General features: G+C 43.3%; 1 protein-coding gene across 1 annotated transcript in view; it reads left to right on the forward strand.

Moving 5' to 3' along the window:
- Positions 1-22,127, forward strand: part of LOC112232898 (nucleolar protein 10-like) — a 22,511-nt gene extending 384 nt beyond the window's left edge. The window contains exons 2-4 of the mRNA XM_024400177.2: positions 1,584-1,668; positions 2,576-2,672; positions 22,075-22,127. Of these exons, the coding sequence (XP_024255945.1) occupies positions 1,584-1,668; positions 2,576-2,672; positions 22,075-22,088 (196 nt within the window). The 3' untranslated portion in view covers positions 22,089-22,127. The remainder of the gene's footprint in view (positions 1-1,583; positions 1,669-2,575; positions 2,673-22,074) is intronic.
- Positions 22,128-22,727: the final 600 nt, after the last annotated feature.

The following is a 22,727-nucleotide window of genomic DNA, read 5'->3' on the forward strand; positions in this document are numbered from 1 at the left end:
ACCAACCTTCACATGGACATGGTATATAGAGTAGTCAGTTATTTTTTTTCCCTTACAATGATTAGCAGGGAAACACGTAACTGTGTCTTAAGGTGTCTGACTGTGCTGTATTCTCTGCAGCAGACAGAGACGTATGGCCTGCCTTGGTCACAGCCTGAGAGAGGCTGTCACATCCATCACTGTATTGACAGGTGGACACATGCAGCAGGAAAGATGAGGACACGGGTCAAATATAGGAAGGGAAGGGTGTCCCAAGGGTTACCTCCCATTATGTAAAACACCCTCTACTTGGTTCTCGTGCTTCAAACTCATTAAAAAGCAATTATTTTAGAGTGAAATAAGACTAAATGGTAAATGGTAGCACAGTAGTTGTAGTGCACCCCACTCTCAACACTTACAATTTGCAAAGATTTCAGGGCAATTACAAAAACAAGTTATTGTCAGCATAAATGCCTTTTTATTTATTTTTACTTTATTCACTCTACCCCTCTTTGACCTTTGATCCTCTAATGAACAAAAATATGAATGCAACATCCAACAATTTCAATGATTTTACTGAGTTAGTTCATATAAGGAAATCTGTCAATTGAAGGAAATTCATTAGGCCCCAATCTATGGATTTCACATGACTGGGCATTGGCACAGCCATGGGTTGGCCTGGGAGAGCATAGGGACACCCACTGGGGAGCCAGGGACACCCACTGGGGAGCCAGGTCCACCCACAATTCAGACAATGGTCTGTGTAGCCATGGGTTGTAACATAGTAACATAATTCAACTCAAAATATGCTATTCAATTCTTTAAAAAATGTATTGTATTAGTCTTATATTTCTTAGGACCTTCATTAACTAATTAATCATGGATTTATTTGTCTAGCTCATATAATTAGCCTACCAGAACATATCTGACAATGTTTTGAGTATCCAAATACAAGTAGGCAAACTGCTAACTTATGGCCTAAACTCACCAAAGGCAAGCATGCGAGGCATGTGCGTGGTTTATTTTAGAATGCACCGTTTTTAATTATAATGACCCAAACGAAACCGGGCTGGCGGCTTATCCTCTGACGCATTTTGGCTCTTTTGAATTGGAAGAGGTAGCTAAGGGTTGAAGCTTTACCATACATACTAAATTAGACCAACTATCAGCAAAGATGATTGGAGATATGGACTATCATGCAAGCATACAGTCATTGCTCTGCCTGTTCCGTCCTTTCCACCCACCTTGCTCTGCTTTTCTCCGGCCGCCCGGAGAAAAGCAGTGGAGGGTCTGACTTTAAACTGACTACAACAACCGGGTCAAAGTTTAATGCCTCTTGCTCCTTCCCGGCAAAAGCAGTGGCTATAGAAAAGGTGAATACCGACAAGAAAGAAGTCAAATGGGGCTGTTTGAAAGAAACATTGCCCAATTTATTTACAGGCAGAATACCGGGAGTCCTATGTGAAAGCAGTGTAGGAAACAGGCGTTCTCGGTACTGCATTTCAACACCATTATATTGTGTGTGTGCATACATGCATCTGTTCATGCTCGTGATAGACCTGCCTATGTGTCCTATGTTGACATATGTGTCTACTGTCTAACAGAGCATCGCTGGTGGAACATTATGGAACATTAAATGTGGCTGACACTGCTGTCGGCAGCAAACATCTCACCTTCACCCTCAAGAAGGTAAGCCATGAAAGTGACACCATTGCATAATAAGCCACTGAAAGGGACAATGTGTGATTTGTGTACAACAAATGCTGCCTTCACAGTCCTGTCTTTTCAAATGGAGCAGTCTCTTTTATCCAGAGTCCTTTTCATTTTCTTCTCACTTGTAGTCCAGTCAGAATGATTCATGAGGAACGTGAGTGTGTGGGTGACTGTGGGTTGGTGAGGTCAACTTTCCATTTGACTACTGACTAATCTGTATTTCTGCTGATCCTGGGTTCAGTAACAGTAACAGAGAGCTTGTCATTGACATTTGACCTCCATCAGTCTGTTCTCCCAAACGTAGATGTTTACACAAAATACGAACGTACCGGTTAAAGTTGACACTGCAATGTAGCCACTGTGTATAATCTGTAATGGTGCATGCAGAAGAGGACCAATGTCACAGGAAATGCCGTGTTTTGATCATGATCATTTTTGACTGTTGTTTAGGCTTTGTGTTATAACCCCAGATAAAGGTCGAACTCCCAAATCAGTCAGCGACTGACTCTTGTGTCTTGTATTTGTATCTTGTATCAGCACCCTTCGAAACATGCTTCAATTATCAATAAGTTGCATGGATATTGCAGTTTTAAAAAACAATACCATTGGTTTTGCACGAGACACTGATGGTGCAAGGCCAAGCTAGGTTTTGGTAAGGCTCCGTCACATGCAGAGAGACTGATGAGGGTCTGCTGGGTAAATCCCCTGGACTACAGCGTGAGCTGGAGGAAGCAGTGCCAAGGTCAACATTGATTACAGGTTTGACAATAGAAAAGCTATTTTTTTGCACAAGGTCGCTTAATCATACTCCAATGAGAAGTATCTCTCTCTCTCTGCCTCCCTCTCCTCTCTCTTCCTGTCCTTTCTCAATGATCTCCTTCAGTCGGAGCAGCAACAGCGGCGGCAGCAGGCAGAGCGTGATCACCATGCGGAGAGGAAGAAGCTGAGGAGGTCCGCAGGACACCTGTCGAGTGAGAGAGGTAGAGGGGGATTTAGAGGGAGGGGTGGGAGTAGAGGCAGGGGGCACTACTGAGGTAGAGGTAGTGTAACTACTCTGTGACACTACTGAGATTAAGAATCCCAAAGTCAAATGATTCAAAATCTGTTTGAATCATGTCTTTTGTGCAGCTGCTCACAGCCATTTCCCAACTTAATTTGTGGCAGAATGACACTTTGTTACCGTCTGGGAGTCAAGAGGTTGTGATGCAAAAGTGAGCTCATCGATTGTGACCTGTCCTGTAACACAGTTATGAAGATATATTGGTGGAGCTGCTATGAAAGGATACAGTGTGTATTATCTATTGATTGCAAAATGTTGTGATTGTGTGGTGTATGCAATTTGTGCGTATGTGCACTTTTGTGTGTGCCTTCAGAAAGTATTCATACTCCTTGATTTATTCCACATTTTGTTTCAGCCTGAATTCAACATTTATTAAATTGTTTTGTTCTCACCCATCTACACACACACTACCCCATAATGACAAAGTAAAAACGTGTTTTTGATGCGTGTCCATGAGAAGCTCCTGACATTCACTGTGTTCTTTTTTTACTTCACAATCCTAATTTTCCTGTAGACTGAACATGTCTGTGTTATGCTCTGTGCTTGACACATAAAAAATGTGTACTAAACTTATAGCTCCCTGGTCTGTGCTATGTTCTTATAGTGGCCTTATGATCTCTGGGGATGCAGTTCTATGTTGGAAAAAGCTATCCACAAATAAGTCCAACAGTTGGACACAAGGTCTCAGTTGTATGGGGAAAGTTGTATTTTATTAACTGACATACCATTTATAATGATTAGCACCCCAAAATACATGTCCATCCACTGTCATGTCCAACAACTCTAAAGGGCTTCACAAATATATTTTACTTCCTTGGTATGACATAAGTATTCCTTGGTGTGACTTTCTGTGGATATTAAACAGCCACTATTTCACTCCAGTCCAGACAGATTAAAAAAGGAAAAAAAGGTGAAGACAAGTCCTGAGAACATGGAGCCCCAATTCTTGGAAGTAGCTTTCTCCGTTTGACCTCTCATCCCCCTGGTTCACACTTGGCTGGCCCTCCTGTCTCCTGCCCTGGCCTTTTTGAAATGGGAGGAGGTGCTGTGCAATTCACCCCGACCCCCTCCCTAAAACACTGCTGCCTGGGGCCTCAAACCATGAGGCTTTAGGCACCGTCTGCCTCCCTTGCTCTTCCTTCCCGCCTGTTTGGTGCTTGACCCTCTACCCTCACTAGTCCCACCAAGAATTGTTAAACTCATTTTACTTTGCCCAGCTCATCGTGAGTGGAGTATGACATACAAATGTAATCCAAATATTAGATGTCTAAAGAAAGTTTAAGCTATGCCTTCTAGTCTCCATTGTTGGTTGCTGCAGAGTGAGATGTGTAACATGTAATGCAAAATACAATCAATTATCTACTATGACAAATCAACTTCCTAACTCTTAAATGTCTGCAAATCTCCTATTGACGTCCTATTGACGTCAATGCATTTACTTAAACGTCCAAGTTATGCAAGCATATCTCAAGATTCAATGGTATCATTCAAAAGGAAGGCCTTGACCATATAGTCATGTGTATAGTAAAGCTGAAAAAATTTAGTGCAGTCAGATACAGAAATAATGAGGGATATTGAGTGTCTTTGAGGAGTTGAGGCTTGTGGTTTTCATACAATAATGACATACATTTCAGTTGGTGAAGAACAGGGGACTCTTTCTTCATGGTACAGTTGTGTAGGGTGGTGGTTAGGGGTGCATGGGCAGTGGGTAGATGATGTAGATCTGAACAATGGACATGCAGTAGCTTCCCTAGCCTTTTGTATCTTAACCACTGTTGTGTGCTGTCAGAGGGTCACATAGCTGATCGCCCCGGCCTACTTTTTCTCATTGTTTGGTAAGAAAAGAGGGAAAGAAAGTGAGAGGGTGACTGCGTGTCACCACCAATCACACTTACGTAAGAGGCGCATTCAAGCTGTCAACTGAGATATTAAAAAGTTAACTTTGGAGAAATTGATTTCATTCAGGCCTGAGGTTGTGTTTGTCGTTTGATAACTTATCCTCAGACAGCTAACTGATTGATGTGGGAATGGTTAGTCTATCTTTCTCAGGTCTGGACAGTGGGTCACGCTTGTTGTTTTGGCAGGATCCTTTTTTTCGCTCAACAAAACCATCACCATGGATACGCCAGATCTAGGCCACAGGAAGTGGGTCAAGCTAAGTTGGCACTTCCTGTAGCACATCACTATTTTTCCAAGATATTACAAAGAAAGGAAAATGCATAAATAACCAATAGGATGCATTTCTGTTTAGGCTGTCTAAAATCAGCTCAGAGCATTGTATTAATCTGTTACCTCTGACCTTTTTTGGCAGTTGTATGCCTACTGCTTACAATTGTATTTGTGTTATTTTGAATACTCCATCTGCCAATTAACTGACCTGCTTAACGAATTCATGCTTTATTTAACCTAATATGACAGTTTGAAAACTTGGGATGTGTCTCCTTTGAATACGTTCAAACGAGCTTCCAAACAATGTGTGAAAGATTGTTTCACCACAATCCCATCATTCATTTATTGGAATAGTATTTGATCGAATCACCAAATCATGATATATATTGGGGTGGCAGGTAGCCTAGTGGTTAGAGCATTGGGCCAGTAACTGAAAGGTTGCTGGATCGAATCCCCGAACTGACAAGGTAAATATCTGTTGTTCTGCCCCTGAACAATGCAGTTAACCCATGTCATTTTAAATAAGAATTTGTTCTTAACTAACTTGCCTAGTTAAATAAAGGTTATATGTCTTGAACTACTGCCACACTGACTCATTCACAGCAAGACGAGCAGTAACTTCCTCAGGCAACCAAAATGGGCATTTTTACCAGCATGCACTGCTTCAGCGGGCCAAAGCCGTCCAGACAAAAGAAGCCGAGGTGGGGCTGCTTTCACAGAGTAATCCCCTCCACTGTGTGCTTGAATAGGCCTCCCTGAGAAGCGACCTCACACACGTCACCATCTGAGCTCTGACGTTGGTGTGTAAAGTGAAGAGCAGGGGCCAGGGGAGAGAGGGTGATTTTTTTAGGAAAAAAATAACATTTTTACTTCTGACTGCTTCTTGACCCTGGGTAGTTTTTTCATCATCACTTGACCATTCTTTGTCAGCGCTATCAAAGATAGGTCCTCTGAGCATATGGAGAATTTTATTGGTTTAATGAGCAATCCAGGGTTCAAATGACAAGGGTACTCTGGTGTTCCTTTCTTGGCACTACGTAAACTTCAGCCCGTGCCCAAGTAATTAGCAGTGACATTGTGTGGGAATGTTAGAAATGCTGAAGAATGAACTGTGTAGCCTACTTATGCTTATAGGTGTGTGGACAAATCCCAATGAGACTGATTCATTTTACGCCTTTCCAAGGGCATGGTTCCCTTGCACACACTAAATAAATTGAATTTAACCCCAGAAAACAAACCTAATGGGTGGTCTTTATTAGCAAGGAGTTTTTATTAAATTAGTTTTTCTGTTAATTTCTCTGAAGCAATCCCTTTAAATATGGTGTACCTTTTTCATTTGATTGTGACAAGACTTGAATGTAGACTAGAGAATGCTTTCAGAATATAGAGGGAGAGCCATGATTAATGCACATTTTACGTTTAGGGAATAATCATGAATCCCACTTAATGGAAAAATAGAGCCTTTACGCACAAACGAAAGAAAGGTGGTTTGATTCATTTAGAAAATTGCCACATGTAGTTTGTTGGAAGTAGTATAGCCTACAATATAATTATATTATGGAGAATAGTATGACAAATATACCTTAATTACCCTCACTGATGTGCCAAGTCTTGCACGTGGGCCAAGTTTAAAGTAATGGTTTGTGATCCATAAGGATTTAATAAGCCTGCATTTTTACTTCAATTTGTATTTGGCCTTCGTTAAACGGTATACACTATTACTTGACCCTGAGCCACAACCACAAGGATGTGACCGCGTTTACAGAGAACAAAAGTTAGGCTAAATAAAACAATGGAATGATATAAATGTAGAGAAGGGAACATAAACTAAATTGGCAGTAAAATATACATAGTTATTACTTATGTTCGCTACCGATAGTGACTAATAATATTTAACATAGGCTAATGCCTAGGCATTTAAGGAAACAGGAAAAGTCAAGGAATATTATTCAAACATTTTAGAGAGCACAAATGTTACTCTTTGCCTTGTCATCCAATTTGGCTAATGTATCTAAAAATGTATCGCTGCAAGTTGTAAAGCCATGCAATTAAAATGCTGCATAATGGTCTGAATTTTCCCCAATGTCAATAAGGTCTTCAAGACTGTAAAACATGTAGTAATTCATAGAGAGAGGGAGAGAGCTTTTTTGGAGGGAAACACTTTTGTCTCTTCATCTCTCACTCTCTGATCCCTCTTTTGTCTCAACTCCTCCTCTTCCAGAAGGATGGGTGGAGCGAAATGTGCTGATGTGGGGCATTTTTCCCAACTTTCCAACATGGCATTTGCCTGGAGAGAATGATCTCACTGCCGTCTGGGCATCTCCTACCTCCACTGCTGCCCTCCGTCGCCAGTAGAGAACCCAAACTGCTCGACCCCTACGCACCGTTAAGTAGTCATAAAATATATCCCATGAAAAAAGTAGCTTTTCCGCTCTGTCCCTGCCATACCGCCAATCTAACTTTGATGACTCTGACTTGAAAGGCCCAGGGAGGGACGGCTCAGAGATTAAAGCATTGTGACCGTCAACCAGGGCAGGGAGACATGCTGAGTTGGCAGAAAAGGCCTGCACAAGGCTTCCTTATGCAACTCATGGCCCACTACAGTGGACTGGGTGGCATGGATTGGTAGTAAAGGTTGAATATGTCCAGTCAAGTGTCACAAAATCCAACCTGACTGTTTCACTGTGATCTGGTTTTAACCATTGACTGAATAGCCTCCTTGCAGCAAAGCAAATTCATGAATTTTCCTCAAAATAAAACTTGAGTTAAACAAGGATGGACCACAAACGTGTCAAGAAGTGAAATTAGATTGAGCTCCCCTCCACTCTTTTAAACAGTCGTTTTCTACCTTCGACTGAGTTACTGGTGCAGCTCTGTAAATTTGAGTATGCGTACATACTATTGATCATTGAGCAAATGTGCATTGCTGCGCTTTCAAAATGAATGTTGGTGTGTGAGGCTGCTTTCTAGGAGTTGTTGATTGGTGAATAGTCTTTATCGATCCCCGAAGGTGAAATCTATCACTTGGTATTCGTGACAGTCTGTCTAGATACATATACTTTAGCTGGCATCCTTGGTAGCACATATTCTGAACTATAGTCAGTGCAGTGTTGTGAGCTGCTTTGACAGTCACCCCTAATGGTTCTCATGTCCTGGCATGACCCCAATGGGACTTGGGACAAGCGTTCAGGTAATGATCATAGGGATAAACATTCCGCCTTACACACACAGATGGACTTGAGAAACATTAAGGTTTTTCAGCCCAACACACACTTAGTTAGTGTGTATATACACTGAGTATACAAAACATTAGGAACATCTTCCTAATATTGAGTTGCACCCCCCTTTGCCGTCAGAACATCCTCAGTTTGTTGGGGCATGGACTCTACAAGGTGTCGAAAGAGTTCCACAGGGATGCTGGTCCATGTTGATTCCAATGCTTCCCACAGTTGTGTCAAGTTGCTGGCTGTCCTTTGGGTGTGGTGGACTGTTCTTGATACACATGGAAAACTGTTGAGCATGAAAAACCCAGCAGCGTTGCAGTTCTTGAAACACTCAAACTGGTGTATCTGACACTTACTACCATACTCTGTTTCAAACTTTTGTCTTGCCCGTTCATCCTCTGAATGGCACATATACACTGAGTATACCAAACGTTAGGAACATCTTCCTAATATTGAGTTGCACCCCGCCCTTTAGAACTCCCTCAATTTGTTGGGGGATGGACTCCATAAAGTGTCGAAAGTGATCCACAGGGATGCTGGCCCATGTTGACTCCAATGCTTCCCACAGTTGTAAAGTTGACTGGATGTCCTTTGGGAGGTGGACCATTTTTGATACCCACGGGAAACTGTTGAGCTTGAAAAACCCAGCAACGTTTCAGTTCTTGACACAAACCGGTGTGCCTGGCACCTACTACCATACCCCGTTCAGTTAAATATATTGTGTTGCCCATTAACCCTCTGAATGGCACACGTACACAATCCGTGTCTCAAGGCTTAAAAATCCCTCTTTAACCTGTCTCCTCCCCTTCATCGACACCTATTGACATCAATAAGGAATCCTAGACTGAAAGCTATGTCATGGAAAGAGCAGGCGTTCCTAATGTTTTGTACACTAAGTCACACACTGAATAGTGAATCAAACAGATGTCTGTACATGTGCATAGCCCTGGGCGAGGAACTGTTACTGGAAGAGGAGGGAGGGAGGTTGTACGGTATAGTGGGAGGAGATGGCCTAGATGCCAATAGCCTAAAATGGCCTCCTTTCCTCGCTTCAAGTTTAACAAAATAAATATTTGGTAATTTCAGACTAACATCTCATGCCAGGAGCACCTGAATTGAAGACAATGCGTGCTCATCATGGGATGATTGGGAAATAGGGGCTCGGGCATAGTAAAAACTTAATGGCATGTGTGTATGCGAAGGAAATACCAAAGAGATTAGGTGTGCGTGTGATCTCTGAAGTCACGCATGGAGAGTATGTACAGTGAGGGAAATAAGTATTTGATCCCCTGCTGATTTTGAACATTTGACCACTGACAAAATGATCAGTCTATAATTTAGTGGTAGGTTTATTTGAACAGTGAGAGACCGAATAACAACAACAAAAATCAGGAAAACGCATGTTTTGCATTTTAATGAGGGAAATAAGTATTTGACCCCCTCTCAATCAGAAAGATTTCTGGCTCCCAGGTGTCTTTTATACAGGTAACGAGCTGAGATTAGGAGCACACTCTTAAAGGGAGTGTTCCTAATCTCAGTTTGTTACCTGTATAAAAGATACCTGTCCACAGAAGCAATCAATCAGATTCCAAACTTTCCACCATGGCCAAGACCAAAGAGCTCTCCAAGGATGTCAGGGACAAGATTGTAGACCTACACAAGGCTGGAATGAGCTACAAGACCATCGCCAAGCAGCTTGGTGAGAAGGTGACAACAGTTGGTGCGATTATTCGCAAATGGAAGGAACACAAAAGAACTGTAAATCTCCCTCGGCCTGGGGCTCCATGCAAGATCTCACCTCGTGGAGTTGCAATGATCATGAGAACGGTGAGGAATCAGCCCAGAACTACACAGGAGGATCTTGTCAATGATCTCAAGGCAGCTGGGACCATAGTCACCAAGCAAACAATTGATAACACACTACGCTGTGAAGGACTGAAATCCTGCAGCGCCCGCAAGGTCCCCCTGCTCAAGAAAGCACATATACAATGGGGAGAACAAGTATTTGATACACTGCCGATTTAGCAGGTTTTCCTACTTACAAAGCATGTAGAGGTCTGTAATTTGTATCATAGGTACACTTCAACTGTGAGAGACAGAAGCGAAAACAAAAATCCAGAAAATCACGTACGATTTTTAAGTAATTAATTTGCATTTTATTGCATGACAAGTATTTGATACATCAGAAAAGCAGAACTTAATATTTGGTACAGAAACCTTTGTTTGCAATTACAGAGATCATACGTTTCCTGTAGTTCTTGAACAGGTTTGCACACACTGCAGCAGGGATTTTGGCCCACTCCTCCATACAGACCTTCTCCAGATTCTTTAGGTTTCGGTGCTGTCGCTGGGCAATACAGACTTTCAGCTCCCTCCAAAGATTTTCTATTGGGATTAGGTCTGGAGACTGGCTAGGCCACTCCAGGACCTTGAGATGTTTCTTACGGAGCCACTCCTTAGTTACCCTGGCTGTGTGTTTCGGGTTGTTGTCATGCTGGAAGACCCAGCCACGACCCATCTTCAATGCTCTTGGCCCCATCCATCTTCCCCTCAATACGGTGCAGTCGTCCTGTCCCCATTGCAGAAAAGCATCCCCAAAGAATGTTTCCACCTCCAAGCTTCACGGTTGGGATGGTGTTCTTGGGGTTGTACTCATCCTACTTCTTCCTCCAAACACGGCGAGTGGATTTTAGACCAAAAAGCTCTATTTTTGTCTCATCAAACCACATGACCTTCTCCCATTCCTCCTCTGGACCATCCAGATGGTCATTGGCAAACTTCAGACGGGCATGGACATGCGCTGGCTTGAGCAGGGGGACCTTGCGTGCGCTGCAGGATTTTAATCCATGATGGCGTAGTGTGTTACTAATGGTTTTCTTTGAGACTGTGGTCCCAGCTCTCTTCAGGTCATTAACCAGGTCCTGCCATGTAGTTCTGAGCTGATCCCTCACCTTCCTCATGATCATTGATGCCCCACGAGATGAGATCTTGCATGGAGCTCCAGACCGAGGGTGATTGACTGTCATCTTGAACTTCTTTCATTTTCTAATAATTGTGCCAACAGTTGCCTTCTCACCAAGCTGCTTGCCTATTGTCCTGTAGCCCATCCGAGCCTTGTGCAGGTCTACAATTTTACCCTGATGTCCTTACACAGCTCCCTGGTCTTGGTCATTGTGGAGAGGTTGGAGTCTGTTTGATTGAGTGTGTGGACAGGTGTCTTTTATACAGGTAACAAGTTCAAACCAGTGCAGTTAATACAGGTAATGAGTGGAGAACAAGAGGGCTTCTTAAAGAAAAACTAACAGGTCTGTGAGAGCCGGAATTCTTACTGGTTGGTAGGTGATCAAATACTTAATGTCATGCAATAAAATGCAAATTAATTGCTTAAAAATCATACAATGTGATTGGATTTTTGTTTTAGATTCCGTCTCACAGTTGAAGTGTACCTATGATAAAAATTACAGACCTCTACATGCTTTGTAAGTAGGAAAACCTGCAAAATCGGCAGTGTATCAAATACTTGTTCTCCCCACTGTACATGCCCGTGTTTGGAGGAGGAGGAATGCTGCCTATGACCCCAAGAACACCATCCTCACCATCAAACATGGAGGTGGAAACATTATGCTTTGGGGGTGTTTTTCTGCTAAGGGGACTGGACAACTTCACCACATCAAAGGGACGATGGACGGGGCCATGTACCGTCAACTCTTGGGTGAGAACCTCCTTCCCTCAGCCAGGGCATTGAAAATGATCGTGGATGGGTATTCCAGCATGACAATGACCCAAAACACACGGCCAAGGCAACAAAGGAGTGGCTCAAGAAGAAGCACATTAAGGTCCTGGTGTGGCCTAGCCAGTCTCCAGACCTTAATCCCATAGAAAATCTGTGCAGGGAGCTGAAGGTTCGAGTTGCCAAACGTCAGCCTCGAAACCTTAATGACTTGGAGAAGATCTGCAAAGAGGAGTGGGACAAAATCCCTCCTGAGATGTGTGCAAACTGGTGGCCAACTACAAGAAATGTCTGACCTCTGTGATTGCCAACAAGGGTTTTGCCACCAAGTACTAAGTCATGTTTTGTAGAGGGGTCAAATACTTATTTCCCTCATTAAAATGCAAATCAAATTATTATATTTTTGACATGCGTTTTTCTAGATTTTGTTGTTATTCTGTCTCTCACTGTTCAAATAAACCTACCATTAAAATTATTGACTGAACATTTTTTTGTCAGTGGGCAAATGTACAAAATCAGCAGGGGATCAAATACTGTTTTCCCTCACTGTGCATGCCAAAAAGAGAGCTGAAGCAGGATTGTAATAAATTGAATTTGTGCTGAATTCCTACAGCAGATGTGTTTGTCCAGCGGCATACTCATTGTTGAGTGGTAATAAAGAGTTGTGTTATCTTTAGGGGGATCAAATTCTAAACCCTACAGTACAAATATAATGTATATAAACTCTGGACAGTTTATTAGGTACACCACCCCATTCACAAATGTATTGCTCCTTCAAACAGTGAGTTGGGTGGCCATGGCTTGTTATATAAAGCAGACAGGCATCAAGGAATTAAATTACTGTTTGATTGAACATCAAAATGGCAAAACAATTGACCTAAGTGACTTTGAGCGTGGTATGATCGTCGGTGCCAGGCGTGCCGGTTCCAGTATCTGAGAAACGTCTGCCCTCCTGGGCTTTTCATGCACAACAGTTTCTAGGGTTTACTGAGAAGGTTGCGACAAACAAAAAACATCCCGTCAGCAGCAGTCCTGTGGGCAAAAACAGCTCATTCATGAGAGGTCAAAGGAGAATGGCAAGAATCGTGCAAGCTAACAGGCGGGCCACAAACAGGCAAATAACAGCGCAGTATAACAGTGGTGTGCAGAACGGCATCTCGGAACGCACAACTCGTCAGTCCTTATCATTGATGGGCTTTTGCAGTAGACCGCACCGGGTTGCACTCTTATCAGCTAAAGTCAAGGCCCCTTCCTGCCTGGTGTCAACGTTATAGGCTGGTGGCGGTGGTGTAATGGTGTGGGGAATGTTTTCCTGGCACACATTAGGTCCCTTGATAACAATTGAGCCGCGTTGCCATGCCCCGAAGAATTCAGGCTGTTCTGGAGGCAAAGGGGGGTCCGACCTGGTACTATACTGAACAACAATATAAATACAACAATTTAAACAATTTTACTGAGTCAATTTACTCAGTCAATTGAAATAAATAAATTGGAGCCTAATCTATGGATTTCACATGACTAGGCAGGTGGCGCAGCCATGGGCCCACCCACTGGGGAGCCAGGACCAGCCAATCAGAATTATTTTTTTCCTCACAAAGGGGCTTTATTACAGACAGAAATACTGCTCAGTTTCATCAGCTGTCCCGGTGGCTTTGTCTCAGACAATCCCGCAGGTGAAGAAGCCAGATATGGAGGCCCTGGGCTGGCATGGTTACACGTGGTGTGCTGTTGTGAGGCTGGTTGGACATACTGCCAAATTCTCCTAAGCAACGTTGGAGGCAGCTTATGATAGAGAAATGAACGTTAAATTCTCTGGCAACCACGGTGAACATTCCTTAAGTCAGCATGCCGATTGTACTCTGCCTCAACTTGAGACATCTGTGGCATTGTGTTGGCATTGTGTTGTGTGACAAACTGTACATTTTAGAGTAGTCTTTTATTGTCCCGAACACAAGGTGCACCTGTGTAATGATCATGCTGTTTAATTAGCTTCTTGATATGCCACAAATGTCAAGTGGATGGATTATCTTGGCAAATGAGAAATGTTCACTAACAGGGATATAAACAAATTTGTGCACAACATTTGAGAGAAATAAGCTTTTTGTGCGTATGAAAAATTGCTGGAATATTTTATTTCAGCTCATGAAACATGGGACCTACATGTTTTATATTTTTGTTCGGTATAGATGGGTGTATGTGTGGTCTGAGTCAGTGTACCCTTGTGGATGTTTGTGTCTATGTGGGTGTGCCTGTGTTTATGCTTGGATGTGTTTTGAGTGTGTGTGTTTTTGTACAATCATTTCACAATCTCTTTCAAGGAATCTCGATTCAATTTTAATTCAACTTTATTCTTCACCAAAACATTGCAGACAACAACAAACAACATGATAAATGCACTTTCACCGGGTGAAATCCTGGTGACCAGGCAGAAAAGGTGACTCAACACTATTGGATAAGTACCGCCGCCCTGCATCATCCATTGACTTATGCGGTACATGTGATTGTGTGTACACACAATGATTCCTGCTCTTGTTTCATAAGCAATCGCAACTTGGAGCAGAGGAAAATTGCCAGGTGGAAAATCCAACCCTAACAGTTTTAGGTCAAAGCTTTTGTGTTGCGTGAAATCTGTCTCTCTCTCTTTAAATGTGCTGTGTTTATTTTCATGCCTTATTTTATTATATAGTCACCAGAGCAATAGGAACGACCTAGATCAGCTACCCACTCTCCCAGATCTGTGTCTGTGTGTATGAGAGAGAGAGCGTGTGTATGAGAGAGAGAGAATGATAAAAGCAAGTAGTATCTAACCAAATTGCAACTGAGGGTATTCCATTAGCAAAGGGGAAAGGTTAAATGATTGTCTAACACATTGTACAACTAATGCAGGGCTGATAATAGTTGGTCATTCAGACAACTAATTCTACTTCGGCTCAAGATGATCACATTGGGTAAAGGTTTCTGCCAAATTATCATATTCTAAGATGTTTATTACAAAGGAGCTTTTAACTAGTGACCCAGTGTCATAGCTAATATGTTACTAGAGCATGATGTACACACGAGGCTGAGAGTTATTGAGTGCAATTAATGCAGTCTGACCTAATGACCATTTGGCACCATTTGGCAGTGATGAGGTGTGTCAGACTATTGCTGAGTGTGGACTGCAGTGTTCCCATCTTTGCACCTCATAAGATCTCATCTTACCTGAGATCAGACTTAATTATTTTATCAAATCAGGCAATTGCTTTGTAAATGTATAGTCATTTCATAATGTAGCCTAACAATTATTTTATTGTACCTTTTTATTTAACTAGGCAAGTCGGTTAAGAACAAATTCTTATTTACAATGATGGCTTACCGGGGAACAGTGGGTTAACTGCCTTGTTCAGGGGCAGAACAACAGTTACCTTGTCAGCTCTGGGATTTGATCCAGCAACCTTTCGGTTACTGGCCCAACGCTCTAACTACTGTGCTACCTGCCGCTCCATGGCTGTATCCATGTTGTCTTGATCTGGCTCTAATGTTAAGACTTGTGAAAGAGTTCATGCCTCTTTTCCTTTGCAGTCCATGTGTGGATGCAATTATTGTTGTTGTGACAGCAGTCCCAGCTCAGACTAATCTTGTTTTGTTCAACAGAGCTCTACTACTTAGTGGGAAGAGAGGGATAGATAAAGAGACAAAAAATAAGGAAATGTGGGTCAACTTTAGAGCGTTGTGACCTTGTGTCAGTATGTGTGACACGTAGGCAAACTGTTTACACCACAGACTCACAGGAGATATACACAATTTATTAGGTACACCCATCTAGTACTGGGTCGGACCCCCTTTTCCTCTAGAACAGCCTGAAATCTCTGGGGCATGGAAATGTTGCTCAATTGGTATCAAGGGATCTAACGTGTGCCAGGAAAAACATTCTCCACCAGCCTGTACCAGGCAGCATGGAGCCATGAACTCATTCTGCTTACACCAAATCCTGACTCTGCCATCAGCATGACGCAACAGACACCAGGATTCGTCCGAGCAGGCAATGTTTTCCCACTCCTCAATTGTCCAGTGTTGGTGATCGCGTGCCCACTGGAGCCACTTCTTGTTTTTAGCTGATAGGAGTAGAACCCAGTGAGGTCGTCTGCTGCAATAACCCATCCGTGACAAAAAATTACGAGTTATGCGTTCCGAGATGCCGTTCCGCACACCACTGTTGAACTGCGCCGTTATTTGCCTATTTGTGGCCCGCCTGTTAGCCTTCCCGATTCTTGCCATTCTCCTTCATCCTCTCATTAACATGCTGTTTTTGCCCACAGGACTGCCACTGACTGGATGTTTATTGTTTGTCACACCATTCTCTGTAAACCCAAGACACTGTTGTGCATTGAAAGCCTAGGCAGTCGGACGTTTCTGAGATACTGGAACTGGCATGCTTGGCACCGATGATCATGCCATGCTCAAAGTCTCTTATGTCACTCGTTATGCCCATTCGAATGTTCAATCGGACAGTAACTGAATTCCTTGATGCCTGTCTGCCTGCTTTATATAGCAAGCCACCTGACTCACTGTATGTAGGAGCGAACCATTTTTTTTAACCAAACAAACTGGCCACTGAGTGTTCTTGGCATGGCCAATACAACACTAAACATGCGACGCAGACCTCCAGCCAGGATAGTTATTAAAGGCACAATAACAGTGTGTGTTCTTTAACAGGTAGTTTGGGTGTACTGTTAAGGTGAGATGAGGATGCATATTGTGAAATAGGAACAACATTCACAAGTAATTGGAAGGTCAAGTTAACGTTCAAATGCTAAATCCTCCCTTAGGGAAAGGATTGCAGTCAAAGTTCAGTATAACTGTGCAGGCCAGTCAAGTTTTTCCACACTGATTTCAACAAACCATTTCGGTATGGACCTTGCTTTGTGAACGGGGGCAATGTCAGGCTGAAACAGGAAAGGGCCTTCCCCAAACTGTTGCCACAAAGTTGGAAGCACAGAATCGTCTAGAATGTCATTGTATGCTGTAGTGTTAAGCTTTCCCTTCACTGTGCCGAGCATGGAGACAGTGACACTGAAGCATGCATAAGAGCACCAGCTGTTCCAGACGACTGTGTGATCACACTCTCCGTAGCCAAGGGGAGTATGACCTTTTTTAACAGGTCACATTCAGACAAATTACCAGGACATGGTCAGCGCATGCTCTTGAGTACAACTGGCAAGTGTCTTCACTGACATGTTCAACCTCTCCCTGACTGAGTCTGTAATGCCTACATGTTTCAAGCAGACCGCCATACATAGTCCCTGTGCCCAAGAACGCCAAGGTAACCTGCTTAAATGACTACCACCCCATAGCACTCAGGCCTGTAGCCATGAAGTGCTTTGAAAGGGTGTTGTGTCATGACCAACATCATCCCAGAAACCCTAGACCCACTACAATTAGCATACCACCCCAACAGATCCACAGATGACACAATCTCCATTGCACTCCACACTGCCCTTTCCCACTTGAACAAATGGTACACCTACGTGAGAATGCTGTTTGTTGACTACAGCTCAGCATTCAACACCATAGTGCCCTTCAAGCTCATCACTAAGCTAAGGACCCTGGGAATAAACACCTCCCTCTGCAACTGGATCCTGGACCTCCTGACGGGCCGCCCCCCAGGTGGTAAGGGTAGGCAACAACACATCTGCCACGCTGATCCTCAACACGAGGGCCCCTCAGGGGTGCGAGCTAATTCCCATCCTATAGCCCCTGTTCACCCATGACTGCGTGGCCACGCACGACTCCAACACCATCATCAAATTTGAGTGGGGCATTCCTTTGCCTCAACTCAGGGTCACTATGGCTGTACACTCCATATCCCATGAACCTGGCATTCTAAACAAGCAGATAAATGTCTGGTAAATAAATTAGCCCTCAACCTGAGGCCTACCTCCTTCTCAGGAATGTGTACTTCTCAGGGTAGGTGGGCGTCCATCCACCAGAACAAGATGAGAAGCGAGGGTAGGGGCGGCGACGGGGCTTCTCGCCACTGGAGCATAGCAGATTGTGTTGCCTTCTATTCCCCCACCCCTTCAAAGTCTTTTCAACTTTTGTATTCCATTGAGAAAAACAGTGCGCCTCTTGGTTTTGAGGCCTAGTTTAAAGAATGACTTAATATGCTAGCAGGCAGTAAATGTGGAAGTCTGAATGGAAATGGTCATAAAAAGAGAAGATGCCAATTTGATTGTGGCCCATTTTGTCTGGAGAATGCATTTCACAAAACCGCAGATACTCGATGCAGTCTTCATGATGCGTTAAATTTCCTATGAGAGGCTTTGATCTGAAACCCATATGACCAGCCTCTTATAAGTGTAATGGAAAAAGTACCTAACTCTCACGCTTGAGTAAAAGTAAAGATACTATCAGGTATGAAGGTAAGACCCAGATGCAGTCACGTCGAATTAACAATGGTTTAATAGTCCAACGGGCAGGCAATATACAGGTCAAGGCAGGCAGTCGTCAGTAAACAAGAGGTGGGGCAACGGTACACGTCGCAGGCAGGCTCAGGGGCAAGCAGAGTGGTCAGGCAGGCGGGCTCAGAGTCAGGAGAGGCAAGGGTCAAACCCAGGAAGGTGAGAAAAAGGGACTGGGAAATGCAGGAGCTGAGAACAAAAACGCTGGTTGACTTGACAAACAAGACGGACTGGCAACAGAGAACACAGGTATAAATACACGGGATAATGGGGAAGATGGGCGACGCCTGGAGGAGGGTGGAGACAATCACAAAGACGGTGAAACAAATCAGGGTGTGACCGATACCTTAACAGAAAATGACTCAGGTAAAAGTGAAAGTCACCCAGTAAAATACTACTCGAGTAAAAGTCTAAAAGTATTTGGTTGTAAATATACTTAAGTATCAAAAGTAAATGTAATTGCTAAAATATACTTAAGTATCAAAAGGGAAAGTAAATTAAGCAAACCAGACAGCACAATTGTCTTGTTTTTAAAAATAATACAGCTAGTCAGGGGCACACTCCAACACTCAGACATAATTTACAAATGAAGCATTTGTGTTTAGGGAGTCCACCAGCTCAGGGGCAGTGGGGATGACCATGGATGTTATTTTTATAAATGCGTGAATTGGACCATTTTCTGTCCTCTTAATCATAAAAAATGTAACAAGTACTTTTGGGTGTAAGACAACATGTATGGAGTAAAAAGTACATTATTTTCTTTATGAATGTAGTAAAGTAAAAGTTGTCAAAAATATCAATAGTAAATTAAAATACAGATACCCCAAAAAACAACTTAAGTAGTACTTTAAAGTATCTTTTACTTAAGTTCTTTACACCATTGCCAATGTTTCCATATGTGCTATTGGATAACTAATGACCAAATTCTTAGATTTCCCAGAGGGGTAACGTCTAGCCTACTCCCAACCCCAATGTCTCAGAAAGCAAGCATTGAGCCGATGGCGGCATGGAAAAGTGGTCCATCTGTTCTTTCAAGGAACCTCGAAGAAGAAACTTTGAAGAGGGATCGGGGTCAAACAATCAGTATTTCACTAAAGTGAACAGTGTTACTCATGTCCCTCTGTCCTGGTTGTAGACCTGGTTTGGAATAGGAGGTGAGTGGGGTTTAATAGGTCTGATAAGAAACTAGCTCCCTGGTACACAGAAAATACCCGAGCTCTGAAGCAAGCTTCCAGAAAATTGGAACGGAGATGGCGCCACACCAAACTGGAAGTCTTCCGACTAGCTTGGAAAGACAGTACCGTGCAGTACCGAAGAGCCCTTACTGCTGCTCGATCATCCTATTTTTCTAACTTAATTGAGGAAAATAAGAACAATCCGAAATTCCTTTTTGATACTGTCGCAAAGCTAACTAAAAAGCAGCATTCCCCAAGAGAGGATGACTTTCACTTTAGCAGTGATAAATTCATGAACTTCTTTGAGGAAAAGATTATGATTATTAGAAAGCAAATTACGGACTCCTCTTTAAATCTGCGTATTTCTTCAAAGCTCAGTTGTCCTGAGTCTGCACAACTCTCCCAGGACCTAGGATCAAGAGAGACGCTCAAGTGTTTCAGTACTATATCTCTTGACACAATGATGAAAATAATCATGGCCTCTAAACCTTCAAGCTGCATACTGGACCCTATTCCAACTAAACTACTGAAAGAGCTGCTTCCTGTGCTTGGCACTCCTATGTTGAACATAATAAACGGCTCTATCCACCGGATGTGTACCAAACTCACTAAAAGTGGCAGTAATAAAGCCTCTCTTGAAAAAGCCAAACCTTGGCCCAGAAAATATAAAAAACTATCGGCCTATATCGAATCTTCCATTCCTCTCAAAAATTTTAGAAAAGGCTGTTGCGCAGCAACTTACTGCCTTCCTGAAGACAAACAATGTATACGAAATGCTTCAGTCTGGTTTTAGACCCCATCATAGCACTGAGACGGCACTTGTGAAGGTGGTAAATGACATTTTAATGGCATCGGACCAAGGCTCTGCATCTGTCCTCGTGCTCCTAGACCTTAGTGCTGCTTTTGATACCATCGATCACCACATTCTTTTGGAGAGATTGGAAACCCAAATTGGTCTACACGGACAAGTTCTGGCCTGGTTTAGATCTTATCTGTCGGAAAGATATCAGTTTGTCTCTGTGAATGGTTTGTCCTCTGACAAATCAACTGTACATTTCGGTGTTCCTCAAGGTTCCGTTTTAGGACCACTATTGTTTTCACTATATATTTTACCTCTTGGGGATGTTATTCGAAAACATAATGTTAACTTTCACTGCTATGCGGATGACACACAGCTGTACATTTCAATGAAACATGGTGAAGCCCCAAAATTGCCCTTGCTAGAAGCATGTGTTTCAGACATAAGGAAGTGGATGGCTGCAAACTTTCTACTTTTAAACTCAGACAAAACAGAGATGCTTGTTCTAGGTCCCAAGAAACAAAGAGATCTTCTGTTGAATCTGACAATTAATCTTAATGGTTGTACAGTCGTCTCAAATAAAACTGTAAAGGACCTCGGCGTTACTCTGGACCCTGATCTCTCTTTTGAAGAACATATCAAGACCATTTCAAGGACAGCTTTTTTTCCATCTACGTAACATTGCAAAAATCAGAAACTTTCTGTCCAAAAATGATGCAGAAAAATTAATCCATGCTTTTGTCACTTCTAGGTTAGACTACTGCAATGCTCTACTTTCCGGCTACCCGGATAAAGCACTAAATAAACTTCAGTTGGCGCTAAATACGGCTGCTAGAATCCTGACTAGAACCAAAAAATTTGATCATATTACTCCAGTGCTAGCCTCTCTACACTGGCTTCCTGTCAAAGCAAGGGCTGATTTCAAGGTTTTACTGCTAACCTACAAAGCATTACATGGGCTTGCTCCTACCTATCTCTCTGATTTGGTCCTGCCGTACATACCTACACGTACGCTACGGTCACAAGACGCAGGCCTCCTAATTGTCCCTAGAATTTCTAATCAAACAGCTGGAGGCAGGGCTTTCTCCTATAGAGCTCAATTTTTATGGAACGGTCTGCCTACCCATGTCAGAGACGCAAACTCGGTCTCAACCTTTAAGTCTTTACTGAAGACTCATCTCTTCAGTGGGTCATATGATTGAGTGTAGTCTGGCCCAGGAGTGGGAAGGTGAACGGAAAGGCTCTGGAGCAACGAACCATCCTTGCTGTCTCTGCCTGGCCGGTTCCCCTCTTTCCACTGGGATTCTCTGCCTCTAACCCTATTACAGGGGCTGAGTCACTGGCTTACTGGGGCTCTCATGCCGTCCCTGGAAGGGGTGCGTCACCTGAGTGGGTTGATTCACTGATGTGGTCATCCTGTCTGGGTTGGCGCCCCCCCTTGGGTTGTGCCATGGCAGAGATCTTTGTGGGTTATACTCAGCCTTGCCTCAGGATGGTAAGTTGGTGGTTGAAGATATCCCTCTAGTGGTGTGGGGGCAGTGCTTTGGCAAAGTGGGTGGGGTTATATCCTTCCTGTTTAGCCCTGTCCGGGGGTGTCCTCGGATGGGGCCACAGTGTCTCCTGACCCCTCCTGTCTCAGCCTCCAGTATTTATGCTGCAGTAGTTTGTGTCGGGGGGCTAGGGTCAGTTTGTTATATCTGGAGTACTTCTCCTGTCCTATTCGGTGTCTTGTGTGAATCTAAGTGTGCGTTCTCTAATTCTCTCCTTTCTTTCTCTCTCTCGGAGGACCTGAGCCCTAGGACCATGCCCCAGGACTACCTGACATGATGACTCCTTGCTGTCCCCAGGCCACCTGGCCGTGCTGCTGCTCCAGTTTCAACTGTTCTGCCTTATTATTATTCAACCATGCTGGTCATTTATGAACATTTGAACATCTTGGCCATGTTCTGTTATAATCTCCACCCGGCACAGCCAGAAGAGGACTGGCCACCCCACATAGCCTGGTTCCTCTCTAGGTTTCTTCCTAGGTTTTGGCCTTTCTAGGGAGTTTTTCCTAGCCACCGTGCTTCTACACCTGCATTGCTTGCTGTTTGGGGTTTTAGGCTGGGTTTCTGTACAGCACTTTGAGATATCAGCTGATGTACGAAGGGCTATATAAATAAATTTGATTTGATAGGCTTAACACTCGAAGTGTTCCAAAAACACGTTTTCATGTGATCACGTGATCTTTGTAAATTATCTTATTTGAAGTAAATGTGATAACGTGTGATTACATGTAAAGCAACGTGATAACATGAAACTATATGTGATAACATTCCAAAAACACATGTTACCACGTGAATTCCTGTGTTTTTTCCTGTACGGGTAGTTTTCAGTGGGACCTTTTGCCACTGCGGGCATCAGACGGTCACAGATCACCAACGGGGCCAGACAACTAA

The sequence above is a fragment of the Oncorhynchus tshawytscha genome, linkage group LG08 (assembly GCF_018296145.1).
Source record: "Oncorhynchus tshawytscha isolate Ot180627B linkage group LG08, Otsh_v2.0, whole genome shotgun sequence".
Taxonomy (NCBI): Eukaryota; Metazoa; Chordata; class Actinopteri; order Salmoniformes; family Salmonidae; genus Oncorhynchus; species Oncorhynchus tshawytscha.